General features: G+C 28.2%; 1 protein-coding gene across 1 annotated transcript; it reads left to right on the top strand.

Moving 5' to 3' along the window:
• Nucleotides 1-1232: 1232 nt before the first annotated feature.
• On the top strand, nt 1233-23377 carry LOC136089012 (prostatic acid phosphatase-like). Its single transcript, XM_065814447.1, has 13 exons — nt 1233-1507; nt 1578-1670; nt 9818-9913; nt 11135-11221; nt 12160-12225; nt 16498-16596; nt 16673-16759; nt 17818-17944; nt 18021-18112; nt 19661-19764; nt 19901-20005; nt 22863-22933; nt 23070-23377. Exons 1-13 carry the CDS (start codon nt 1424-1426, stop codon nt 23216-23218), a joined length of 1260 nt encoding a protein of 419 aa, XP_065670519.1. The 5' UTR covers nt 1233-1423; the 3' UTR covers nt 23219-23377.
• The last annotated feature ends 1824 nt before the right edge of the window (nt 23378-25201 follow it).

The raw sequence follows: 25201 nt of genomic DNA, 5'->3' as shown, positions 1-25201 counted from the left end.
TTTGCCGACTAACAATAGCTATATTTGTTACATTTGACTTAATAAGTCTTTTAGATTTACGATGCCCCACCTCCCCGTTGGTGAGATCTGGAACTCCGAAAAAAATATCGGAAACCGAGAGGGCATCAAAAAGTGTTAAGTATCAATAAAAATTTAATTAAAAATTTTACAAATATTCCACTTGTTAATTTCAGACAAATAAAAATGCGTCCAAAAAAAAACAAATACATCAACCGAGAAGCAGACCCAACCAACATTTAAATTAATAAAAAAAAATATGCTCCAAATATTTTTGTTAATTATTATATACAGAATTCAAAATAAATTTTTATTGAATATTAATCATAATCAATAAGTGTAATAATTCAATTTTATCAAGACTAAAAAGTAGAAAATAAAATAAATAAAAAAAACCTTTTAAAAATAGCTTTCTATTTAATCGACTAAAAAGTAGAAAATAACTTTTTTCTGTTTCTGGTACTCGTGGAAATCATGTACTTAGTAATAATCACTTTTGTAAAGCCAATACTGGAAGACATTGAAGGCAATTCATGTACGTATGTAAACAAACAAACTCATCGAAGTAAAGGAATAGAAAGTTTGGTGCCTTTTAAGTCAGATGCTTTCAAAATCAAATTCGTTTTAAATGTACATAAAGCTAAAGGCGCCAAACTTTCTATTCCTTTACTTCGATGAGTTTGTTTGTTTACATACGTACATGAATTGCCGTCAATGTCTTCCAGTATTGGCTTTACAAAAGTGATTATTGCTAAGAACATGATTTCCACGAGTACCAGAAACAGAAAAAAGTTATTTTCTACTTTTTAGTCGATTGAATAGAAAGCTATTTTTAAAAAGTTTTTTTTATTTCTGTTTTAATTTGCCAGAGAAAATACATTATGTTTTGGTTGAAGTTATTAGGGAATAAACATTTAATACTATTTTATGAAGAATAGAATTCAACCTGTCATTTCGAAAAGGGCACAAGTCTATTTATTAAAACTTTTCAAAATCAACAAAAATATGATTTTTATTAAAATAATGTCTAGGTTGCTAAAGAAATTAAACATAGAAGTAGATAAATAAAGAACGTATATATCTTCTGTATTTTTTATTTTTTATAAAAAAAAACATAAACCATCGGAAATTTTTAATTCAAACTTATAAACAAACTCTTAAAAGTTTTGGACTTATGTCCTTTTCGAAATGACAGGTTCAATTTCAATTCCTGTGGATTGCGTACCGAATCCATTACAACAATTACCGGCTTTTACAACGGATTTTTATTTTTATTTTTAAGCGATATTAGCCTTAATTGTTATTGCTAAATGTTATGAGTATTTGTTGTCATAAAAGTTAGTTACAATACTGAAAGAAGTAGATTTTCATATATGCTACAATATCTTTTTCTGAACTTTAAAAGATGGACTTGCTAATATTTGTGGTACTTTTGCTTATGTTACAAGGCTCTGTTAATGCTAACAAAAGTCTTGTAATGGCTCATTTGGTAAATCTAATTTACAATTTAGTAATTGTTTAAAGTCGTTCTTGTACTATTAAACTATAATCTTTGAAAGGTCCATCGTCATGGTGCACGTTCTCCAATTTATTTTTTTCCTAATAATCAGTATGTTAATCAATGGCCTGTTGATCGTGGAATGCTTACAAAGGTAGTTATTTAGTTATTTATTAATCATTATAATTAACAATAATAATAGTAATAATAATAATAATAATAATAATAATAATAATAATAATAATAATAATAATAATAATAATAATAATAATAATAATAATAATAATAACAATAAAAATAATGGTAATAATAAAAATAACAATAGTGTTAATATTAAGACTATTTTTAATATCATTGTTAATATTATTATTATTGTTATAACTTTATTATTACTTTATTAGTAGAAGAAAAAAAAGAAAAAAAAACCAATTATAAAAAATTTAGAAGCCTGCCTAGGGCAACCAATTCATAATTGAGCACAAAGTTAGTTTGAAATTAGTGAACTTCAATATCCATGATAATGTTGCAATATTTTAGAGATTTCCACAATTCTATTGGTGACACATTTTTTTATAACAGATTTACTATACAAATAGATTTTATTGAATAGAGCAGATTTGGCTTTCAACTTGAATATTTTGGTTCCAAGCTCTTAAACTCTTATTCTCTAAAGGTCATTTCAGCTTTATTTTCATTTTCAGAAAGATTAGACTCAAAATATCTAGGATCTTGCGTGTTTGCATGGAAATAAGCATCACTGATAGTCTGAAGAGTTTTTTATCAAGTTTCCAATATTTTTTTTTATGAGTTGATAAAAATGGTAACATGTTTATTCTATGTTAATTTGGTTTGGGTAAAACTAACTCAAGAAACAAAATGTGACCAGCCGTAGATACCAGGTGTAGTAGGAAAGCAAAATACCTTGTTATTCGACGTGGAAACTGCAAATCAGGTATATCCATTTTAAATCCATGGTTTAAACCATTGGTTTAAACCAATCAACCCTGGTGATTTCTAACATGTATAATTAGAATTCACCAACCTTAAAATAGAACATGCCCTCTTGGTGAATTAATGTGGTAGTGGTGTTGTGGTAAAGCGCTCGCTTTATAAGCAAGAGGTTCCGAGTTCGATCCCCACCACGTCCCTGGTAGTACCGCTCTCAACTTGTTTCTCTGCGCAGCGGCCTTGTTCCTCGAGGTTCGTGTTTCGGAGTTATAGAGTTGAGAGAGGGTGATAACCACTATTAAGTAGCCTCCTTATCTGTAGTGGCCTTCTTGGCCTTGAGGAGGTGAATAACAAAAAAAAACAAAAAAAAAACTCATAAATCTACTCTTTGTGAGACCTTACTGTTCGTACGTAAGGTTCTAGAGAATCATTTTGAACTTGAGCGATATCAATGTTATATCTTCCTTTAGCGTTATCAGTTTGATCTTTTAGTCTACCAAAAGCATTATTGACTGATTCATTTGATCTCTGTAAGTCTGGAGTACGGTGACACAGGTCTGAAATGTGACATGGATATACCTGATTTGCAGTTTCCACGTCGAATAACAAGGTATTTTGCTTTCGTACTACACCTTTCTTGTCTGCTTTCCTCCGTGTATTGACACCTGGTATGAAATAAATTGGTTTTTTCTTGAATTACTAAGATGGACTTTCAGTACAATTGGATGATATTGTCTCATTTTACAGCAAGACTGCCAGAGCAATTGAACAATGTGAGTGAGCGACTGTTCTTTTTATTGTTTTGTGTATGCGTTCAACTATACCAGTACCTTGAGCTCGATGTGGTGCTCGATATTCCAAATTAACATAGAAGACAAACTGGCTGTCCAAAGAGAATATTTCTTCAAGCTTTCCGACAACTTCAGTAGCTGTTATTTAGCTGGTGTCAAGTAGTTACTAGTTTATGCTCTTTTGTATATCGTGATGTGTAATTCCGGAAAGTTCTAGAACATTTAATGACGTTAGGAATTTAATAGCTTTAATAGTTTTCACCAATAATAATTGTATATATGTTTTTGCGGTGATTTATGACGGTGTTTGGAAGGATATTTTAGGAAAAGCATAGAGTATATATATTGAGGAAAAAATTTGTAAAAACAGAGTTTTAGTTAGGAGAAAAGATTATTGCTGTTTATTAATTTGTTGATTACGAGAAAAAACTACAAGCTAACCGGGCATGGAACCAAGTATGAGATTATTTGATATGTTTGAAATGTATGATGGCACTTCGGATGCCGCTGTTTGGATTCAACAAACGAAAGTGATTGCTAAAATTCAGAACTTAAAGCTTGAACTAATTTTTCCGATTCTTCTCAGAGAAGCTGCTTATGCAGTATACGATGCTTTAACCGCGGAAGATAAAAAAGATGTAGTGGAAGTCGAGCGTGTGTTATTAGTGGCGTTTTCTGTAGATGCCTATACTGCATATGAACTGTTTACAAAACAAAAATTATGTGACAGAGAAAAAGCTGATGTGTTTTTGGCTGATTTAAGACGGTTAGCCTATCTTGCTAAATTACCAGAGGAGTCTGTGCATTTGGTGTTTGTTGTTGTTTGCCAGAAGTCTTATCATCAAGATTTCGAGCCGTAATGGACCCGATTGATATAATGTTACCCAGAGTGAGAGCTGCTTTGAACTGTGCAAATGTGATTGACAGTGATGCTGTTGGCGCTGTATCTAGACGCCATGCTACAAAAACCGCGTTAGTGTGTTACAACTGCAAAGGTCTGAATCACATTGCAAAGAATTGTTTGCTTGCGAAGAACTTGTCACCGAAGACTGTTAGATGTTTTAAATGTGGTGAGAAAGGACACATTGCATCGAAATGCTGGAAGCTGCAGGGAAACGATTGCAGGAGCGAGGAATCTCTGCTACCTCGCTCCTGAACAACAGTGGAATGAGCGCATTATCTGTTATTCGTTTGAAAGTTAACGGTATGGTTGCGACAGCTTTAGTAGACATAGGGTGTTCGAAGACAATTTTGAATAAAAAATTCCTGCCCAAAAGTCAATGTAGGTACTCAAACTCTCAAAAGGTAGTAACGTTTGAAGGAAAGGTTCATCAGTGCACTGGGTCAGCGGTCGTAATTCTTGAGGTTGATGGCATTAAAGCATGTGATGAAGTTATTTTAGTGGACTTCCAACCGTTTGGAGTTGATATGATGCTCGGAATGAGTTCCATTAAATTACTAGGAGTATCCATTTCTCCTTTGGGAAAAGCGAAGTTCGGATTAAGTTACTAAAGCATCGGCTTTGAACAGGGACAAAGTCAAGAAAATTGAAATAAAAAAGAAAGATCATGAAGCAGTTTTTGATGGTGTTGAATGGAGAATCAAATGGAAATGGAAAGATGGAGAAAGCCCCAACCAATTGCATAATAAAGTGGCACAGTACAGAATTCCATAACACGCTAGAGCAGACTATGAAAACGAACTACAGGATTGGATTGATCGGAAGTGGCTGTTAGAGTATGATGAAAATGAATTGGGGTCGCCCAAAGGGCAGATTCCTTTAATGGCTGTCATTCAGAGAAACAAAGACAACAAAATCCGACCTGTTCTGGACTGGAGAGAAGCTAACAATTTCATTGGCACATTCACTAGAGATGCAGATGTGTGTGTCGAAAAGCTTAGAGAATGGAGAAGAATGGGTAACAAACCAGCAATTATTGATTTACGCAAGGCTTATCTTCAACTAAAAACTGATAAATCTCTTTGGCCCTTCCAAACAGTGTTTCAAAATAAAAGGTATTGTTTGACACGACTTGGTTTCGGATTGAATGTTGCGCCAATGATCATGAAATCCGTTGTGAGTGCCGTCATTGATCAAGACGAATTAGTGAAGAGTGGAACGTCCGCTTATGTATACGACATTTTCGTAGACGAAAGTGTGATGAGTCTTGATTATGTCAAGAGGCACTTTTTAAAATATGGTTTAGAAAGTAAAGAAGGTGAGCAGATTGGTGATAATAGAGTTGGTGTGTTAGGATTGTGTGTGCGTAAGGTTGGTAACAAACTGATGTGGTCCAGAGGGAATCGAGTTGATGCTATCTTGCAAAAGTTAACCAGGAGAGTTGTGTTTTCAATCTGTGGACAGTTAGTAGGACATTTACCTGTGTGTGGTTGGCTGCTAGTGATTTGTAGTCTCTTGAATAGGAAAGCGGTCAGTCTGACGAAGGGTTGGGACGATGAAATTTGTGATGAGAACGTTAAGTGGGTGCTTTAAGAAGTATTTGCTGAGGTGGAACGTTGCGAGCCTGCTTGTCGTGATTGGGCTGTGTGTGGTGATGAGGGAAAAGTGTGGGTTGATGCCAGTTATTTAGCAATTGGTGCTCTTATTCAAGTTGGGGAAACTACTGTGGAGGATGCAACATGGCTGCGAAAAGAAACATCTGATATTCATATAAACATGGCAGAATTAGACGCTGTGATATGTGGAATGAATATGGCTCTGATGTGAAAGCTGAAGAAAGTGACTGTTTTTACCGATTCTGTGACAGTATTTCACTGGGTTTCTGACGCCCTTACAGGAAAATCAAGGTTGAGATCAAAAGCAACAGGTGAAATGCTGATTCGAAGAAGACTGAGTGTGTTACAACAGCTAATTGAAGAATACAATGTTAGCGTTGAGGTGAAACTCATTTCTTCTAAAGATAATTTGGCTGACACACTAACAAGAGTTCGCAGCAGATGGCTCAACAAACTGACTGTGCCAGAGTGTCGGAATAGTTGTATGGGAATCGCAGCTACGAATGCTGAATCTATTTCCGATATACACCAAAGAACTGGGCATTTTGGAGTGAATCGAATGTTAAACTTTGTTCGTAAAACAATTCCAACTGCTACTGAAAACAATGTTCGAAATGTGATAAAAAGTTGCGAACCATGTCAGACAATAGATCCAGCGCCAATACGGTGGGGAAAAGGGAAATTGGATGTTGGAGGAAACTGGGAGAGATTGGCCATCATGGACATCACGCATTATGGCACTGACAAGTTTTTGAGTCTAATTGATTGCAGATCTTCAAAATACGCGTTGTGGCGACAATTATCAAGCTCATATGGAAGTCTTGCCATAGTCCGAATACTCCGTCTTATTTTTTGTGATTGTGGAGCACCGTCTGAAATATTGACTGACAATGAGCCGACATTTAAAACTAAAGAGATAAGGAGTTTTCTTAATAGTTGGGGAGTACAAATTAGATTTAGAGCCTCTTATTATCCTGAAGGAAATGGAATTGTGGAAGGAAACCACCGTACGATCAAGAGAATAGCAGAACGATCGAAAATGTCGATACCGGAAGCACTATATTGGTACAATGCTTCAGCCAATAAAAATGGTGCAAGTCCGATAGACAAAATATACAGCTATACCATTGGTGTGAAAGGATTGGGAAAAGAGAATCTTCCTGCGCAAAATGTCACAAACGAGAGATTTTGAATTGGCGATAAAGTCTGGCTGAAACCACCAAATGCAAGGTGCTATACAAAGTGGCAACCAGCTACGATAACTCGGAATGCGTCGAAACAAATTGTAGAAGTGAACGGCATTCCGCGTCATGTGAAACACAATAGACCTTGAAATGATACTCAGTCCTGCATTATCCCTGATGAAATAGAGATGAATACTGAAACTGGTCAAGAGAACGCTAAAAATCAAGGAGAGCAAGATAAAGATGTATTAGAGACGAACGAGGAAAATGTTGAAGCTGAAGATATTAATATGGTGTGTCACTTGCTGGCCATAGTCATACTGCGTCTTCACTTATGTGAAGCATCTTGGCAACTAATAATAGCATAAATCTGACACAACTGTGTGTGGATAGCCTAAGTGTGAATTTGTTACTTCTTAATTTTATTGTAAAGCAGTACGAGCAACAAGAGCTACCAAAACATCTAACATTGAGAGTTACAACCTCCATGTAATCTATGGTACTTTTAGAACTAGTTTTCAGTCAGTAAGTTAATGTAACTTTTTCCATAATTCTCCTGTTACAAGAGTTAGTTATGTAAATGTCACTGAATCTGAAAACTTTTCCTATGCATTTTGTTGAACAGCAGTGAGATTATGTTAAATTTGGGTGATTATTAGTGATAAAGTATTGGGAAGTTCTTCCTAAAATTAAGCAACCAAAATGCAACAGTTGTAATATAGTCTTAAAAGGAACTATGGATAAATTTCTTTTACAAAATTTAACTTTTTTGGTTATATTGCTCCTTTATTACAAAAAATCTTAATGACATATCAGACAGATGCCTGATGACTGATAATGTCATATCAGACAGATGCCCAATTGAAAATTTGATTTCAACTACTAAAAGTCTAATAGTTTTAATAATCAAACAAAATGTTTTGAGCAGCAATTTTAATGGGAGGCAATTTAGTCATTTTGATTTCGCTAAAGAGGAAAACTTTCTACTGTTAAAATCAATGACAATTGAATTTGCTATAGAACATAAAATTATTGAATTGAGGAGAAAAGATGTGTTATCTCAAGATGGAATCAATAGATCCATGAAAGATTGTCTGCTTATATTTGAATTTATGAAAATTATTTGAAAGAAGATTAAATTAGTCTTCTTTTCTGGAAGCAACTAGTTGAATCAGTCTAGAGTCAATACAATTGGAAAAATAAATCTTCTTTAACAGATAGAAAAAAAAAAAAGAGTAAAGTCTAATTTTTACCTGCTTGCATATCGCTTTTTAAATGAGTATGATCTTGCTTTCCAAGCAATTCTTGAAGAGAGTTTATCTTATTTTTTACCAGCATTTATTAAAGTTGTCATATTATAGTTATTGTTTTTTTTACCTACCTAAAATTACCTAACCTGATTATTTAAGTTTATAATTTATTATTGTAAATTTCGTATTTTATGGTGAAATAAATATAAAAAATAAATTATAGAATATGGAGCCCAGTTAATATGGATTTGTTAAAACTTAAAAGTTTTTTTTGTCTAATTTAATAAGATGTCTTGGCGTACTTTGTAAAAAAAAAAAGGTTTATGTTGCATGAACAGTTAAATTATTGTTGAAATCAAATGATTTGATTTATATTAGAAAAAAATTATATGAATAATTGATTAAAAAATTAAAAATGAAAATATATATGGTTGAATAAAAGTTATATATAAATAATTAATAAAAAAAAGTAACAATTGAGCTTATACTCTGCTTTCGGTGTTAAAAAAGCAAAACCATCAATATTGTGGAATCAGAAATAAATAAAGACGTATTTCATTTTTGTTCTTGAAATTTTAACTTCTAAAGTGATATTATTTAAAAGTGTACAGCATGGCATACCTTTAATGGCTCACCTTGTTTAGTAAATATCAATGCACTCATGGTGGTAAATGCAGCTCAAATTTCTACTATATGTTTAAAATAATATTCAAAATTGAATTAAAATTTATATATAATGGAAATAATTTTAGCGGACAAGAAGCATATTAGCAAATTTAGGAGGCAATTATTCTACAGTTTTTTTTCTAAACACCATCAAATGCTTTTTACGTGTTTCATGAAAAATGTAATTAAAAAGACTTTAATACAAAAAATGTAAAAGTTTTTTGAAGTTAATAAATTTTCATAATTCTTCGAAAATATTTTTTTAAATCTTTTGATTTTTTTACTAAATTAAAAAAAAAAACTAGTCTAATTTGTTACAAAAGCTGTATAATTTGTTACAAAAAAATGGAGAATAGAGCTTACGCTGAATATTATAATTTATGAGTAAATTTTGTAAAATACTTTTTAAAAAACACTTTTATCGCTTCAATGTTTTAGAAATTTGATTAATTTTTGGATAATCTATTACAGACCATTTGAATGGAAAACTCTTTGTTCTAATTGTAACTTCAAAAAAATCATTGTTATATTTTTTCTTCAAATTATTATAGTTTACTTTTCTTTTGTCTGCTTAAATTGCTTCATTAATGCTGTTTTTAGGAGGTAGATTTTTACTTAGGGTATTTAATTTTATTTAACTAAATGATGACATAAGTAAATTAAAAAAAAAAAAAATACATTACAATAAAAAGTAGTTGTTTATAAAAAAAGTTCAAATACATATATATTTTAAATTTTAATGTCCTATAGTCTGCTGTGCAACAAAAAAAGCAAGCAACTAAATTTTTATGCCAAATCTACTTTTGTAAATATATTGATTTGCCAGTTCATAATGCATCTAACAAAAACCATATGACCATTACAAATATGACTAATGGTCCATTAGTCATATTTGTATAGTTCTATATTTAATCATATTAATTTTTTGTTTGTTTTTCTTTACAGATAGGAATGAACATGACATACAGATTAGGAGAATTTTTAAAAAAGCGTTATATAGTTGAGTCTGGTTTTATTAATGAAAGCTATGTGCAAAAAGAGGTAATAATTTATTTTAGAAAAATAAATACAAAACTGTTTCCTATGAGTCTACTAACTTATTTGTCGTTATACCTATTTTTTGTTTTATCTCTTTTTTTTTTATAAGTGCAGATCATGTAGCTAGAAAGGAAAGGAAGAGAAATAATCAATATTCCTTTTGACTTTTGTATACAAACCTCCAATACACAAATAAGTCTTTAGATTACAAAGGACAATCACTTTAACAAATGCTCAAACAAGGTAAAAGATACCTTGTTTGAGCAGCAACCGTGGTAGTATTTCTAAACAAGATTAAAGTTTAAGTTTGGTTGTTAAAGTAGAATTAAACATGTTTACATTTTTTGTACAGCTTAAATATTTAGATATTAAGTAAAAGATTCAGTCAGTTGCCATAAATATAAGAATATCAATATAACTGGTATAGCAATTGAATAATCTTATTAACCACCTAACATTCTGCTAATTTTACTTTTCTCTACATTATCTTTATTTCTAATTAAAAAAAGCTTTGAAATATACAACTTAATCAAAAATAAATCAAACTCATACTAAAGTAAGTGTCACTAAATAGTTCACTAAGAAATATTATTGATAAAATAATGCAACTGTTCATAATTTATGCTGATTATATTAATTATTATAATTTATACTGTTTATATTGATTAATAATCTAAAACTGCTGCTCTTGAGAAATATATTAAAGCAAGCTTTGAAATGTTAATGGATGTTACTTAGACAAAGTTGTTTATGTTGCTTCCGTAGAGAGAGTATTTAAGTGAAATAGATGAAAAAGATGTCAAGTAAATTCTTGAGGCAAAACTATTTTGAGCTGACTATTAAATATGTTTCATGTTTTTAAACTGAGATGTAGTTAGCATGATAAAGTTGACTTTTTTTTATAATTATCAATATTTTCTCCCAGTTTTCAGATGGAAAAAACATGGCTAAACTGCTTTTATTTACACTTAGCATCTACTTTCTAAGTTCAGAGTTACTAGAAAAATGAGGAAGAATGCTAAAGGGTAAGAAAGTGATTAACAGAAAAAATTAAAAAGCTGCATAATATGAAAAAAGAAAAAAAGACAAAGAGAATGAATTACAAAGCACTGATGTAGGTTGAAAAAATATTTGATTTGTCCAAGTGTTTTCAACATATTTATAGTTTCAAATATTTTTACAATTTACTCATAATTTTTTCCATAAACTTGTAACTTCATTTAGGTTTATATCCGAAGCTCAGATGAACCAAGATGTTTACAAAGTGCAGAAACAGAACTAGCAGGTCTTTTCCCACCAATCGGATATCAGGTTATATTTAAACTTTATTGTGATACTATCTTTTGTATAGAATGGGACAAGCAACTCTATATTAGTTAAAAAAAGTAAAAAAAATTTCTTGCATTTTTACATGCTTTGCATAATAAAATAAAACATGTGAATCATTGGCCTCTAAACAAAGTAGATGTTTTGCCAAAAAAGTATTATTTTTTTGTAGGGTGTTGCTCAAAAAACTTTTTTTTGGTAAAACCCTGGGGCACCCCCTAATTATGTTCCTATTGATATACTAATTTAGTCTGCAAAATATCTTTAGAATATTCCATTACTTAGTGATTCATCTGTAGGGCCTTAAAAGATTCCATTGGTCTTTATTTAAAAAAAAAAGTTTTCTAAAGTTTTAACCTGTCACTCAAAAAAAAAAAAGTGAAGTTTCATAAAAGTTTTAAAAATATTAATCATGTTCTATCAAAACAAGTCTAAAGAAATTCATTTAAAAAAGCTGTACGAAATCTAACATTTTTTATAATGTCAATAATCAATGCTTTTTATGCAATAAAATCTAATATAATTTTTTTTTTATAAAATGATTATTATTTTTCAAAAATTTTATATAATTTTGTTTTATTTGAAACCTAACATGACATGAGTTATACTTATTAATAAAAAGACCCTATTAATAAGTAGACCTCTTCTTTTTTTTCTATTGGAAGACCTCCTCTTTTTTCATAGAAAAGCGCAGGGCTAAAATAATAAAAATTAATATTTTGATTGTGTTCTTTTATGGAAAAAGTGGACAATAGAATCTTATAATTAGTCTTTAATAACTTTAATTCTTTATTTATTTCTTTAAGTCTTTTAATAATTTGTTTGATTTAACTGTCTTTTTTTTTTCCAGGTGATTAAATGACTGGAAGCAGTTCTATTTTTTGAAATACATTGATCTCTGTATTATATTTTTTATTGTTTAGGTTTGGAATAAGGATATTAATTGGCAACCTATACCTATTCATTCAGTTCCATTTGACAGTGATCCGGTATGCTTCTTATTTCATTTGTAATCATATAAAATCAAATCAGAGATAAACTTTTATTTTGCAATAGTACCACATTGCTGATTTTAAATATTACTTTATTTTTTATTTAGATTTAATTCATTTACTTAAAATTAAGGACTTAAATCAAAATATTAAATATTAAATATTGTATATTAATATATTTGTCAGATTAGACCTGAAATTAAAACAACTTCCAGAGTTATGTTTTAAGTCAAATAACTATAGCTTCTTATCTTTTACTCATAACAAAGATATTATTATTATTACAAGACATGGTTGTATATGATTAAAAAATCCAAAAGGCTCGGAAATACCTTAAAGGGATCCCAAACCTCCGAGACATGTTGTGTTCATATTAAAGAGAATGATAAAAAAAAATGTTTGGACAAAATATTTTTGATTAAAGGAAGAGAATAAATGCATACCAAAAAAACTAACTTTTTTGTTTTAGTCAAAGCTCACCTTCTTCGTTTTGTTGTAGGCCAAATAGCCTTCATAATATTTGTCCCAATTTACAGACTTGATAATTTATTTAAGCTCATTTTATTCCTAAGAGTTTTAGTATATGATGTCTTTAATCAAAGTGATTTTGAACTAGTTAAATGTAATTTATTTCAACTTTTTATAAGCAATATTCAGTATTCAATTTTTTATTTTATAACTAATTTGTGTCAATGTTATTATAAACAATATTTTTAAACATCATAGAAGTTACATAAATGAAAAACTTGATTGTAAAAAACCAAACCAAAAAATTGCCTTTAAGTATTCAGTAAAATAAGAATACAATTTCAAATAAATTGATTTAATTTTTTTAATAAACTTATTGGTTTTTAATATTTCTATACAGTTGTAATGTTATTATTTTTTTAATACATATTTTATTTCTAACTTTTGGCCGAATCAGGAAAATATTCTTTCGGTTGATTTTTAACTATTATCATGAAGTTTTGAGCTGTATGCTTACAAAATACTTGAAGCATTTTTACAATTTGATTTAACATTTTGTTTGATGATAACTACAAAATATTGGCTTTAAAATATTGTTGACACAATTTGATTACTTTACATCTTTTTGGAAATGCATTACTATCCTTTAGTTCAAGCAAAATCATGATAAAATTAAGATATGGTTGTAAATAGTAATTGTAAATAAAAAATAGTAAATAGTGTAATACCAAGAAGCCATGCAACTCAGCAATCTAAACAGGAAGCAGTCATGCAAGATGGTGTCATATTGCATAATTTCATTGTATGATTGAAATAATGTTGTTGCAGTACAAGGTTTATTAATTCAATATTCTAATGTCAATGAAACATTATATTGAAAACCTTTTGAGGGTTGGCTATACACAACAATAGAAGTTTAAAACAGCCAATCCTGTAATCCCTGATTAAAATCTTAAAGATTTCTTTTTGGTTTAAAATTCCTCAATGAGATTTTATCAATTTATTTTATTAAAGTTTCTCAATGATATTGTATCAATGTATTTTATTAAAGTTCCTCAATGATATTGTATCAATGTATTTTCCTTAATACTTTAAGTAATACAAATGTATTGATAATTTAAGATACTATGTACAGTAGGGTGTCCCAAAAAACAACATTTTTGAAAAATATATGCAGATAACCCCTTAATGTGTTCTATCTAATACAAAAACACTAGATTTAAAATTTTTTTGAATAAAAAATATTTTAAGGGGTCCCTTAAGACCCTCGAATATTTTATGGTTCCCTAATATATTCAAAAAAAAAGTTTTTTTAAAAGTATGTCAACCTGGTACTCAAATGAAGCAAAATTATATAAAAATTTCAAAAATAATATTTAATTTGGAAAAATTTTAACTTATTTATCAAAATTATATATAAATACATATAAAAAATCATAAAAATACATAAAAAATGCATTTTTTTGTTTTTTGTTAAAAAACGTAATTTTTCATGTAATAAAACCAAAAATAACAATTCTATATTTGAAATCTATATTATTTTTGAAATTTTTATATAATTCCGCTTTATTTGAGTACCAGGTTGACATATTTTTGAAAAATTTTTTTTCGAAAATATTAGGGACCCATTAAATATTCGAGGGTCTTGAGGGGCCCTTTAAAATATTTTTTATTCAAAAAAATTTTAAATCTAGTGTTTTTGTATTAGAACACATTAAGGGGGTCTCTGCATATATTTTTCAAAAATGTTGTTTTTTGGGACACCCTAATGTACAGTTATACACTTTCAAAGTTTTCATTTAGATGCAATTAAAATTTTATAAGGAATTTACCTAATTTTTTTTTTTTTGGTGATTTCTGTAGTTCAAAATTCCTATTTTCCAATTTGTATGATGAAATTGCAAAGATAGCTATAAATAGTTTAGTATTTTTAAAATAAAATTTATCTATTACTTTACAGTATTACAAAATACTAGAAATTTGTATTACTTGCTACTTTTAATTTGGAAGTTTCATGAATAAAAAAAATCCAATGTAAGCAGAAAATTTCTGTTGATCAGCCCAGACCCCAACTTCATCTGATAAGCTGATTTAGATTTAATCTTGTTTTAGATTGTTTTCTGAATAGGATGATAAATTGATGATTTTTTTTTGCTTGTGCTTCCTTGGCAGTATTTATGTAACTATAGCTTTAAAAATCAGTTTAATGAATGTAAAGTTAACTGGTTGTAAGATTTGCCAGATTTTGTGGTAACCCCCTTGGAAGTTTTTTTATCAACATCTAGTATTGACATTGCTATATTTTGCCAAGAATAGTGAACCTGTTAATGCTTTTTAAAAGAGCATTTTTTTATGGTTTTAGGTTGATAAGTGACAATGAAGCAAATATTTTATTGTTAGAGGTGCTAAGTACTATATTTATGTTTGGGTCAGGTTTTTCTTATAATTTAAATCATGACAAATACTAAAAATATGAAACAAAAAACTTTTTAGAAGTTAAAAAATCGTTTCTTTTACAAATACACATTATCTTTGAGGTTGGTAGAATTTTACCTCTTGCAAAATTTATTAGATTTACTTTCTCTTTCTGAGCCTACACTACGGATCTCAGTGTTGATACCTATTGTCTTAAGATTCACAAAGACTTGAATAGTCACATGCTTGGAATACACTCACATATCAATTCACCTTTTTGTTGTGAAATCAGTTTTAAATCTTCAGACTGATCTTTTAAGTGCATTTGCTCAGCACCTAATTACTCAATCACCATTTTTGTTATGTTGTTCTTTCTAAGACTGCACTCCTTTTTCCTTTGTTATTTATTTTCTTTTTGATGTTGTTTCTTTTCTTTCTGATGTTGGTTTCAGTCAAGAAAATTGGATCTTGCAGAAAATATTGTAAAACAAGTTTATTTAATTGCCATACTTTTCAAAATATAAACCTGGTCAACAGAAATTTTTTGCTTTTTCCAGATGTAGTTAAGATATTCCCAGAATTATTGTTTTTATTGGGACACCATTTGTAGCTTTTATCCAACCAAGTACCCAAGGCAAAAGGAATTTTTTATTTCATTAATTTAATTCATAGATGAATCTTTGATTCATTTATGAATTAAAATGATTATGATAAATCAAAGAATTCCGATGAATGAAAGAATCTAAAAAGTTTTTTATCAGAATGAAATCCAACAAAAAAACTTTTTCATAATGCTTTAATAAATAATTTGTTTATCTGGAGTTTTACTAGGTTGACATAAAGGTTGTATTATATAACTTTTTATTGATAATAAAAAGTTATATAATAATAAAACTTGTAATCTTGCTAGAACCAATCAATGATATTATTTTTGGAATAATTTAAAAAAGTAAAAATCTATACACAAAAAAAGTGTATACAATCTTGTAAAAATTCTTAAAAGTTAAACAGGAGTAATTTTTCTCAGGAGTAATTTTTTATTTAAAAGCAAATATATGAAATAGATATATTTTTAAAATATTCTACATTAATTATTTAAAGCTGTATTTTAAAAGTAACTTGAAGATTATTTTCCATGGCGTTTCCATGTTTTTTAATTATGTATGTATTATTATTTTATAATGTGTTAATATATTATTGTTTGGCAAGATTTTTTATCCAGATTTTGCAAATCAGAATCTGTTAATTTTATAGATTAACAATTTTCATTTTTATATTTGAATTATTGATTTTAGAGGTTTATAAAATAAGATTTTTTTGTAGCAACAAGGTTCATAGGAGATTCTACCAAGATATTTTCACTTTTTTTTCACTTTTTCACTTCAGGTTTTGCGACCAAATGAGATTAATTGTCCTCGTCTTAAAGAAATATTGCATCAATTGACATTAAAACCTGAATATATTAAAAAGGAACACGATAACCAGGTTATTTTTATTACTAGATTCATGTTCATGAGTAATTCATTTAATTAATTATATAAATTTTTCTTAATTTCTTTAGAATTTTCTTAAAGTTTTAAGTGATTACACTGGAATGAAAGTTGATTTTACAAATATTCGGATGATTGATGATGTCTTTAAATGTGAAGTATTAAGAAATCATTTTAAATGTTTGCTGTAAAAAATAGAGTTTTTGAAAAAGTTTTTATTTAAATTATGGAAATGATTTGCTCTAAAGTATTAAGGCAAAATAAATTCCAAGAACTGTTTTAAAATTTTCTTTTTTCCACTTTTTTTTCTGAATGTGTAAAAAAAAATAAATCAGTAATCAACTAGTCATAATGGAACATAATAAATATTTAACCAAAGCTGTTCAAAAGTTAATTGTGCAAGCAGCTGATAACGAAAAGACTGGGCAACAAATTTTAATGAACACTCCATGATCATCAGCTCGCTATAAATTGAATGTTTTTTGATGATGGAATCATTTCCAAGTGTTGCCAATATCAGGAAGGCTGAAATCAACAACATCTCACTAAGATAATGTTGTAGTGAGATAGTCAAAGGCAAATCCTCACAAGAAAAAGAAGTTTGTTGTGAAGTTGTTGTATCATAGTAAACAGAAATATCTTTCAACAAAACAATGACCAAAAAGGCTGATGATTTGTCTTGAGCTTTGCTTAAGACAAAACAGCTTTTTTGGCCATTGTTTTGTTAAAAAACAATTTTGTTTTTGCAAAAAATCATAGGGCATGACTGAAATTTGCTATTTATTGTTTGTGTTAATTATGTTTAACATTCAGTAGGTTATTACTAAACTAGTCAGAGAATTTCCCATCCAAATGAAAGTTTTACTCTAAGAAAAGCCACCATGATTTCTAAACTTAAACCCAATTGATTGTCTTTAAGAGCACATTGTATCAGGATGTAACAGAAATCATAAAAAATGATAAAAGTTAATCTTTTATTGAATCTTTTAAATTTTGTTTATAATGGATATATATATAGGTTGTCTAATAACTTTTGAGCCAATCATTTTCATTCTTTTAATAAAGTTTTGAGTAATTAAACTTTTAAAGTGATTTTATCTTTTTTGTAAATATGTTATTATTTAACACAGTAATTTCATTTAAAAAAAATCAACTTTATGAAAAAAGCTACGAAAAAGCTGTTCAATTACTTTTAAACACTACTGTATTTCATTAGGCAGCTCAAGGTTTTAGTCCACCAAATTGGTACAAAGATATAGAGATGCAACTTCTTGATATAGGTTCATGGGTGTTTTTGTATCAATATAAAAATGCTGATGACGAGCTAGGAAGATTATTGGGAGGTATCCTATACTAAATTGTAAATTAATTTCTATGTCATACTTGTTCCTGTTTTAAATAAATTTAGTATTTCTTTAGGTACACTTCTGGACTGGATAAATACTAATATGAGAAATTTTAAAACTAAAAGATCTTATGATAAGTTGTACAAGCTTTCAATTTTTTCAGGGGTAAGATTAAATGGTTGCATTTACAAGGGTAAGATTAAATGGTTATATTAGGCCGGGTAAATAAAAAAAAGCAATTGCTCACCAGCAATTGTTTTGAGTAAAAGTAAAAGCTGAAAAGCAAATGCTCATAACAAAAGCAATTGCTTCCGCTTAGGAGTCAATGCTTTATGCCGCTACCAAGAGAAATGTTTGTTTTTATTTTTTCATTTAAAAATGGCTGCTTCTAATATAAATCATTTAGTTATTATTATATAATAATAATAACTAAAATGAAAATAATGATAAAAAATGTGACGATGAAATATATACGCTAGTGCATATATGGTTATTTATATATATAGATATAAATGTATATAAATATATATATATATATATATATATATATATATATATATATATATATATATATATATCTTGAGCAATGCAATAGCAATAATTGTGAACATAGTTTAAAGAAAAACACGATATTTTTTAATCTTTACATGTTTCGTAGTTGACATACTACATTTTCAAAAAATAAATTTACAAATTTAAAACTCTGGATATAAATATAAAAAAAAAAATTTAAAGACATTTCAGAGAAATATTAACAGACAAATAGTATTGTTATAAACCAATAAAAATTATAATACAAATTATTATACCGTAAATAGCAAATAAATAAAAATAAAATTATAAGTAAACCAAAAAAAAAAAAAAAAAAACTAAATAGACAAATTCATATTATAATGAACAGTTTATTTAAAGATGGGTTTTAATGATTAAATCTGAAGCCGTCTTTGTCATCATAAAATAAATCATTTTGTTTAAAATATGCAGTTACTCTTTTAGCGCTTATTTGTTCAAACTTGTTAGTTAATGAGATGCATTAATACTTCGATAACTATTGATATCATGAACTTCACCTTTTTATTTTAAAGCTGAAAAGCAAATGCTCATAACAAAATCAATTGCTAAAAAAATACATGAATAAAGTTTTGCTTTTACTCATAAGCAATTGCTTCTGCCTAAGAGTCAATGCTTTATTCTGCTATCAAGAGAAATTGTTTTTATTTTTTCATTTAAAAATGGCTGCTTTTAGTATAAATCAGATTGATAATAATAATTACTAAAATGAAAATAATAATTGATAAAAGAAAATAATGAAGATAAAATATATACACTATGTATATATCGTCAAGAAATAGTAAAATAAAGTTGTAAAATGATAAAATGAATGTCCAATTATCAAAAAATAAAACAAAAAGCAACTATTATAGGTGCTTGTAAAATTTGAAGCATTTGCTTGTCGTTTTATGAGTTAAAGCTTTTTTATTCATTTTTCTTTTATATGAGTAATTGCTGAGAGTAAAAGCTTTCGCGCAAAAAAAAGCAATTGCTCAAATTTTTTATTTACGTAATTTGAGCAGTTACTCCAAAGTTCAGAGTAAAAGCAATTGTTTATTTTTATTCACCCGGTCTAATCTCAGTGGTTAGAATAAATGGTTATTTTTTCAAAATATGATTGTCATTTATTTGTATAATAAATAAATTAATACATGGCTTCAGCATGATACATCAATACTGGCATTAGCAGCTACATTGGATTTGGAAATAACAGTACCAACATTCGCATCTTGTTTTATGATTGAAATGTACGAAGATAACATCGGGTATCGAATTTTGTTTTTTATGTTGTGTTTTTTCTGCAAATAAAGAAAAAATTATGTATACATATATATATATATATATATATATATATATATATATATATATATATATATATATATATATATAGTTTTTCATTAGAAATTTTTTAGTTGAAATGCATTTTCGAAATGATACATCTGGAAATACCTTTCCCTTCAAACTAAAAGATTGTGATATTTCTTGCCCTCTTGAACAATTTTTGAGGTCAGTATTTTGAACAATTTTTAAGGTTAGTGTTTTGAATAATTTTTGAAGTCAGGGTTTTGAACAAATTTTGAGGTCAGCGTTTGAGATTTATTCGATGTTTGAGATCAGTCCAAGGCGATCTATACTGAAGGTCTATTGGTTACGCAACTATAAGACGTGACTGGGGGTCTATTATTTTCTCGGATTATCAGCAACTCTGCTATAAAATTATATTTTGGAGTCAAAATTTGACTCTTAATGAATTTAATTAGTTTATTGAGAAATACTTAAAATGTAATAAAATGTTAAAATTTTATATTAAAAAAAATTAAAACAAAGAAATTATTTGCATATATTTTAACAACAACAGATACAAATCATTCTTTTCTAAACAAATTTATGATAACTATAAAACTTTTAATGCAGGTTCTTTATTAGATCTTTGTGTATGTTGTGCACAAAAATCGTTTAAAATTAAATTAGCAAGTGTGTTGCAATGTTTCTGATTGATTTCATAATAGTAAAATTCAGAAACCAGCAAAAAGATGTCACTTAATAACTTACGACAAACTTTATCTTTTATCAAATGGAATAAGACAAAGCAAAAAAGAAACCCATTGGCAAACATTGTCTGGTGGAATTTTAAGACCACCACGATCTATAGACTTGGTATACTCACCAAACTTTTCATAATAAAGTAATGTTTGATTAAAAAAATGTTTTCATTATATTCATTTCTACACACATAACTAGCGATCTAAATCGAAGACATTTTGGTAGTATCAGAAATTAATGACTAGTTTTTCTAAATTGTCAAATATTTCACTACCTGCTTCACATAAAACATATGCACAAGAAGCACGCTCTTGGCCTGAACTAAAATCAAATGAATCTATGTCAATATTTAAAGATAACAACAGTGATGTGTGATTTGTATGCAATTTTTTTTTGATTTGTTGAACATTTATAAAGTAGGCACCCTGGAACCTTTTCTTAATTTCCCAAATACTTTTTCTAAGTGGTCACTTGTAAACATACCACGAAGAACATAATCATGACTTGTTGCTAATAAATATTTACATAGCTCCACAATACCATAGCAAGTATGGTGAATTGATTTTGCAGTATCATTAGATAACTGCTTCACTCTTTTGCCATTTTTACAACACATTTCAAGAGCCATATCACCAAACTGAAATAGAGTATTAAGACGGCAATCATCAGGGCTACAAATAGGTGCTTCTAGTGGATTATTGTGTCTTACATCAGCTCCACAACCTTTCGCATTCAAAATTTTCCACCAGGTTATTACTTTATTTATAAATATTGAAGTATCCTTAGAATTTGAAATTATTTGAGAATAGGTCAGCAAGGCATGATATATCTTATCTGAAAAAACTTTAAGGCAAGTAGATACATTTTGCCTTTCAATTGGCTTGGGAGCTATTGCAATTTCATTCAAGTCTGACAATTTGACTAACTTTTCTGATTCTAATTGATATAAGCATTTAAGGTGCTGCCATTTAGCTGTTCTTTGAACACCATTATCACTGTACACTAGTTCCCCAGTTTTTTCCGTAAGCCATAGATTTCTAATGTTTTTCAAAAGATCAACAAAGTCAAACAGTAAATACATCCCATCATCCGTTTTCCAAGGTTTTTCTGGAATAGTATGATATAATTTTAAAAATGCTTGGTTTACACAATTACCAGGACAGATAACAACTTTTACATCGCCAGATGATGATTTTATAAGTTTATGCTGGAGTTTATTTGTTCAAACAGAAAATTTGAACTTAATTTTTAAATTGGAATCATCTTATGCAGAAATTTAGGACCACTTTTGAGACATGCTATCATAATTCCCAACACGGTTTTAGCCAATAATGATGGATCATCTAAAGATTTACCAAACAATGTTCCTCCATGGTAAAGCATCATTTTTTTGACATAAATAATTAATATATAAATATACTTCATCATGAATAATTATAAAATTTTTTTGTTTTTCTTCAATGTTTTTGAAAACTGTGTCTAAGAAACTAGCATCATCAATTTTGCAAACTTTTGATGTTATGCGTGTCAAAGTACTAGCTGATGGCAATTGAAAATCGTTTCTTAGTTTATTGTATAAAGCGCGAGATGTTGTAAAATATTCAAAACTACGTATAATTGTATCTGATTCTTTTTTTTTCTCCAATAAGCTTTGCAGACATAACTGATATTTGTTGCTGAATAATGTTTTTCTTATGATCTATTTCCATGACATTTAAAATGTAGTATTTTCTCAAACTTTGACCAAGAATCAACAATATTTATACGATTTTTACACAAACTTTTTATAAAACAATTTATTCCACAATGAAATGTTTCAAAATGTAAATTCTCAAAAATTTTAACAAGAAACTCCTAACACTCAAAGGAGTTAACAAGTAAGTAAAAATACAGTGTTTTAAAATTATTTACAAAAATTTATAATTTAAAAAACATTAATAATACAAAGTTATTGGAAATGTAAAAGAATAAACAAGATTAAACAAGATTAATTTGAAAAAGTTAAAAATTTTCTGGCAAGTTTTTCAATGTGAGCTTTTCATCTCCGTAATTTTTAAAATATTAAAATAGGCCCCCAGTCACGGCTTACGGTTGCGCGATGAATAGGCCTTCAGTATAGAGCGCCTTGGATCAGTCACAAGAAGTTTAATAAATTATATTAATAAAATATATTTTTGAAAAATTTTAAAAAAAATTTCAAATTTATTTCACACCATTTTAACTTGTTTTAAAAACATTTGGTTAAAGATTTTTAATCTTTATGGCTACGAAAGGGTATAAGTTACAAATTGGTTTTATTATTTATTATAAATCTATTTAGACTTACAAGCCGACGCACAACAACAAAACAAGATTGTTTTCCTCATAAAATATTTTTCTTAACACAACTAGGTAAGTTATTTATTTTTTTAAAGAAAAATATCTTTTACGTTGCTGATTTGTAAATAAATTTAAATTAATTTTAAAAGATATTTTAAATATATTTATATTCTTTATAAATGTTAGTTTAATTAATGGTTTTTTTTAGAATTAAAAATTGGGTTCTTTGTATTTATGATATTGACCTTGTTACTAATGGTAACGCTAATTGTCATAATTATTCGAAGGAGAAAGGTTTTAAATCGGCTAAAGTTTTATAACTCCTCGCTAAAAAATGTGAACTCGGACAACTATTAGCCAGATAAAATGTTGAACTCGGACAATTAGCCCAATAATCCGCAAGAAAGATTTTTTTAATATGTATATGTACCCTAATGTAATTTCAATATTTATATTTATTGTTAACTTTTAACTGTTTTTTAACTTATCAAACTTTGTTATTTATCAATTTATAAATTTTGTGTTATTATTTATCAATTAAATGATGTTAGTTCCAATAAAGCCTTTCATAAAACACTCCTTGACACGAGGCTGTGCTTGTTAAAATGTAACACGGTCGTTTAGAAGTGGAAAGTTATTATACGCAAGCGCAATACCTATTACAAACGTTTATTTGTTTAAAGATAGCTGCGGTCTTCAGCTACAAAGAATATTTTAAACTAGCAACAATATGATTATAAGTTGATGTAAAATGCAACATTTGTATATTTTTAATAGAATTAAAATTATAGAAGTAACTGATTTTTTAAAAAGAAAATAATGAAAAATAACACATATACATTAAAAAAAAAATGGTTCTCTTCGACGAAAATTTAGTTGCTAAAAGTGTAATTTGTTTATATTTTTGAAACTTTTTAAAAAAAAATCTGAGCATAGAAATTTATTGAATTTTGGTTTTTAATTTATGTATATTTTATTTTGATTTGGATTTTTTCATGTAAATTTGTAAATGACAAGTTATGCGTGCGTGTGTGTGTGAGTATAGATATGCATATGATGAATTCCATCACGACGGAATTACCGATTTGAGCTTATTTTCCACATTTATATTATAAAAATAAACTGTAATGTGCATATTGTTATTCTACGGAATCACCAAGTTATGTCCATAAATTGGTGATTCCGTCACGCATATTATTATATTAATATTATATGATTATAATGTATTTATAGTTTTTTGGTATAAGAAGTATTTCAGACCAATGTGTGACAAACACATATATCATATAGAATAACAATATGCACATTACAGTTTTTTTTTATAATATAAATGTGGAAAATAAGCTCAAATCGGTGATTCCGTCGTGATGGAATTCATCATATATGCATAAATATGTGTGTATATATTGATAGGGGGGGGGGGGGGTCCAAAATTCTTTATTTTTTGTTTAACCAGGAATTCTTTATTAATTTTTTTAGAAAAGTTTGAAAAGTAATTCAGTTTTTTCTATTTGCCCTTCTACTTCTATTTAAACAATTTTAAAGATACAAAAAAAAAATTTTTTAAAAAATTTTAAAAAAATTTTAAAAAAAATTTTAAAAAAAAATTTTAAAGATACAAAAAAAAACATTTAAAAGAAAAATTTTTGCAGCGGTTATTTTGCGTATAAAGTTACGCAACTTTATGTTAAAATTTATGCAATTTAAATTTTGATTGGATAAATTTGAATTGAAAAAAAAATGTAGTAAAACTTTTTTTGTTAAAACGTAAAGTTTATAAATACTTAAAAAACAGCTTTTGTTTTACTTTGCAAGAGAATACTTTGCTTCTATTATTAACTAAACTTAGATATCAATTAAAATGAAAAAAATTGTAGCAAGACGTAATAACAAAATTTTAAATCAAAATAAACAAACTCCTTTTGAAATTCTCCCTGTAGTTGATAAATTTTATCAAGTTGCCTTTACTCAGACATCTTCTTTCACTTGTCTTTATCGAAGTCAACAATAAATTATCTTTTGAAAGTGCTTGTCGAAGAGTTGCAAAGTTAGTAGAAACTCATTGGGCAGAGCGTAATATCTACACAGTATCATATCAGGCCATTTTAAAACGTCTGCAAAGTGAAATCAATGAATATCGCTACTTAAAAGGTGTTGACAAAAACAAGTAAGGTGAAAAAAAATTTTCTGCTTCCACAACGTCGTGAAAAGTTAGAAGTTTTTCGGTATTTCAATGAATGCTGAAGACTACTCGTATCTAGAAAACATGCGCGGTAACAGGAATTTTACATGCCAAAATGCTGACAAAACTTTCCATCAAAAAGTTATTAATGACAAAAG

The sequence above is a fragment of the Hydra vulgaris genome, chromosome 12 (assembly GCF_038396675.1).
Source record: "Hydra vulgaris chromosome 12, alternate assembly HydraT2T_AEP".
Classification (NCBI taxonomy): domain Eukaryota; kingdom Metazoa; phylum Cnidaria; class Hydrozoa; order Anthoathecata; family Hydridae; genus Hydra; species Hydra vulgaris.
This window is presented reverse-complemented; position numbering and strand designations above follow the sequence as displayed.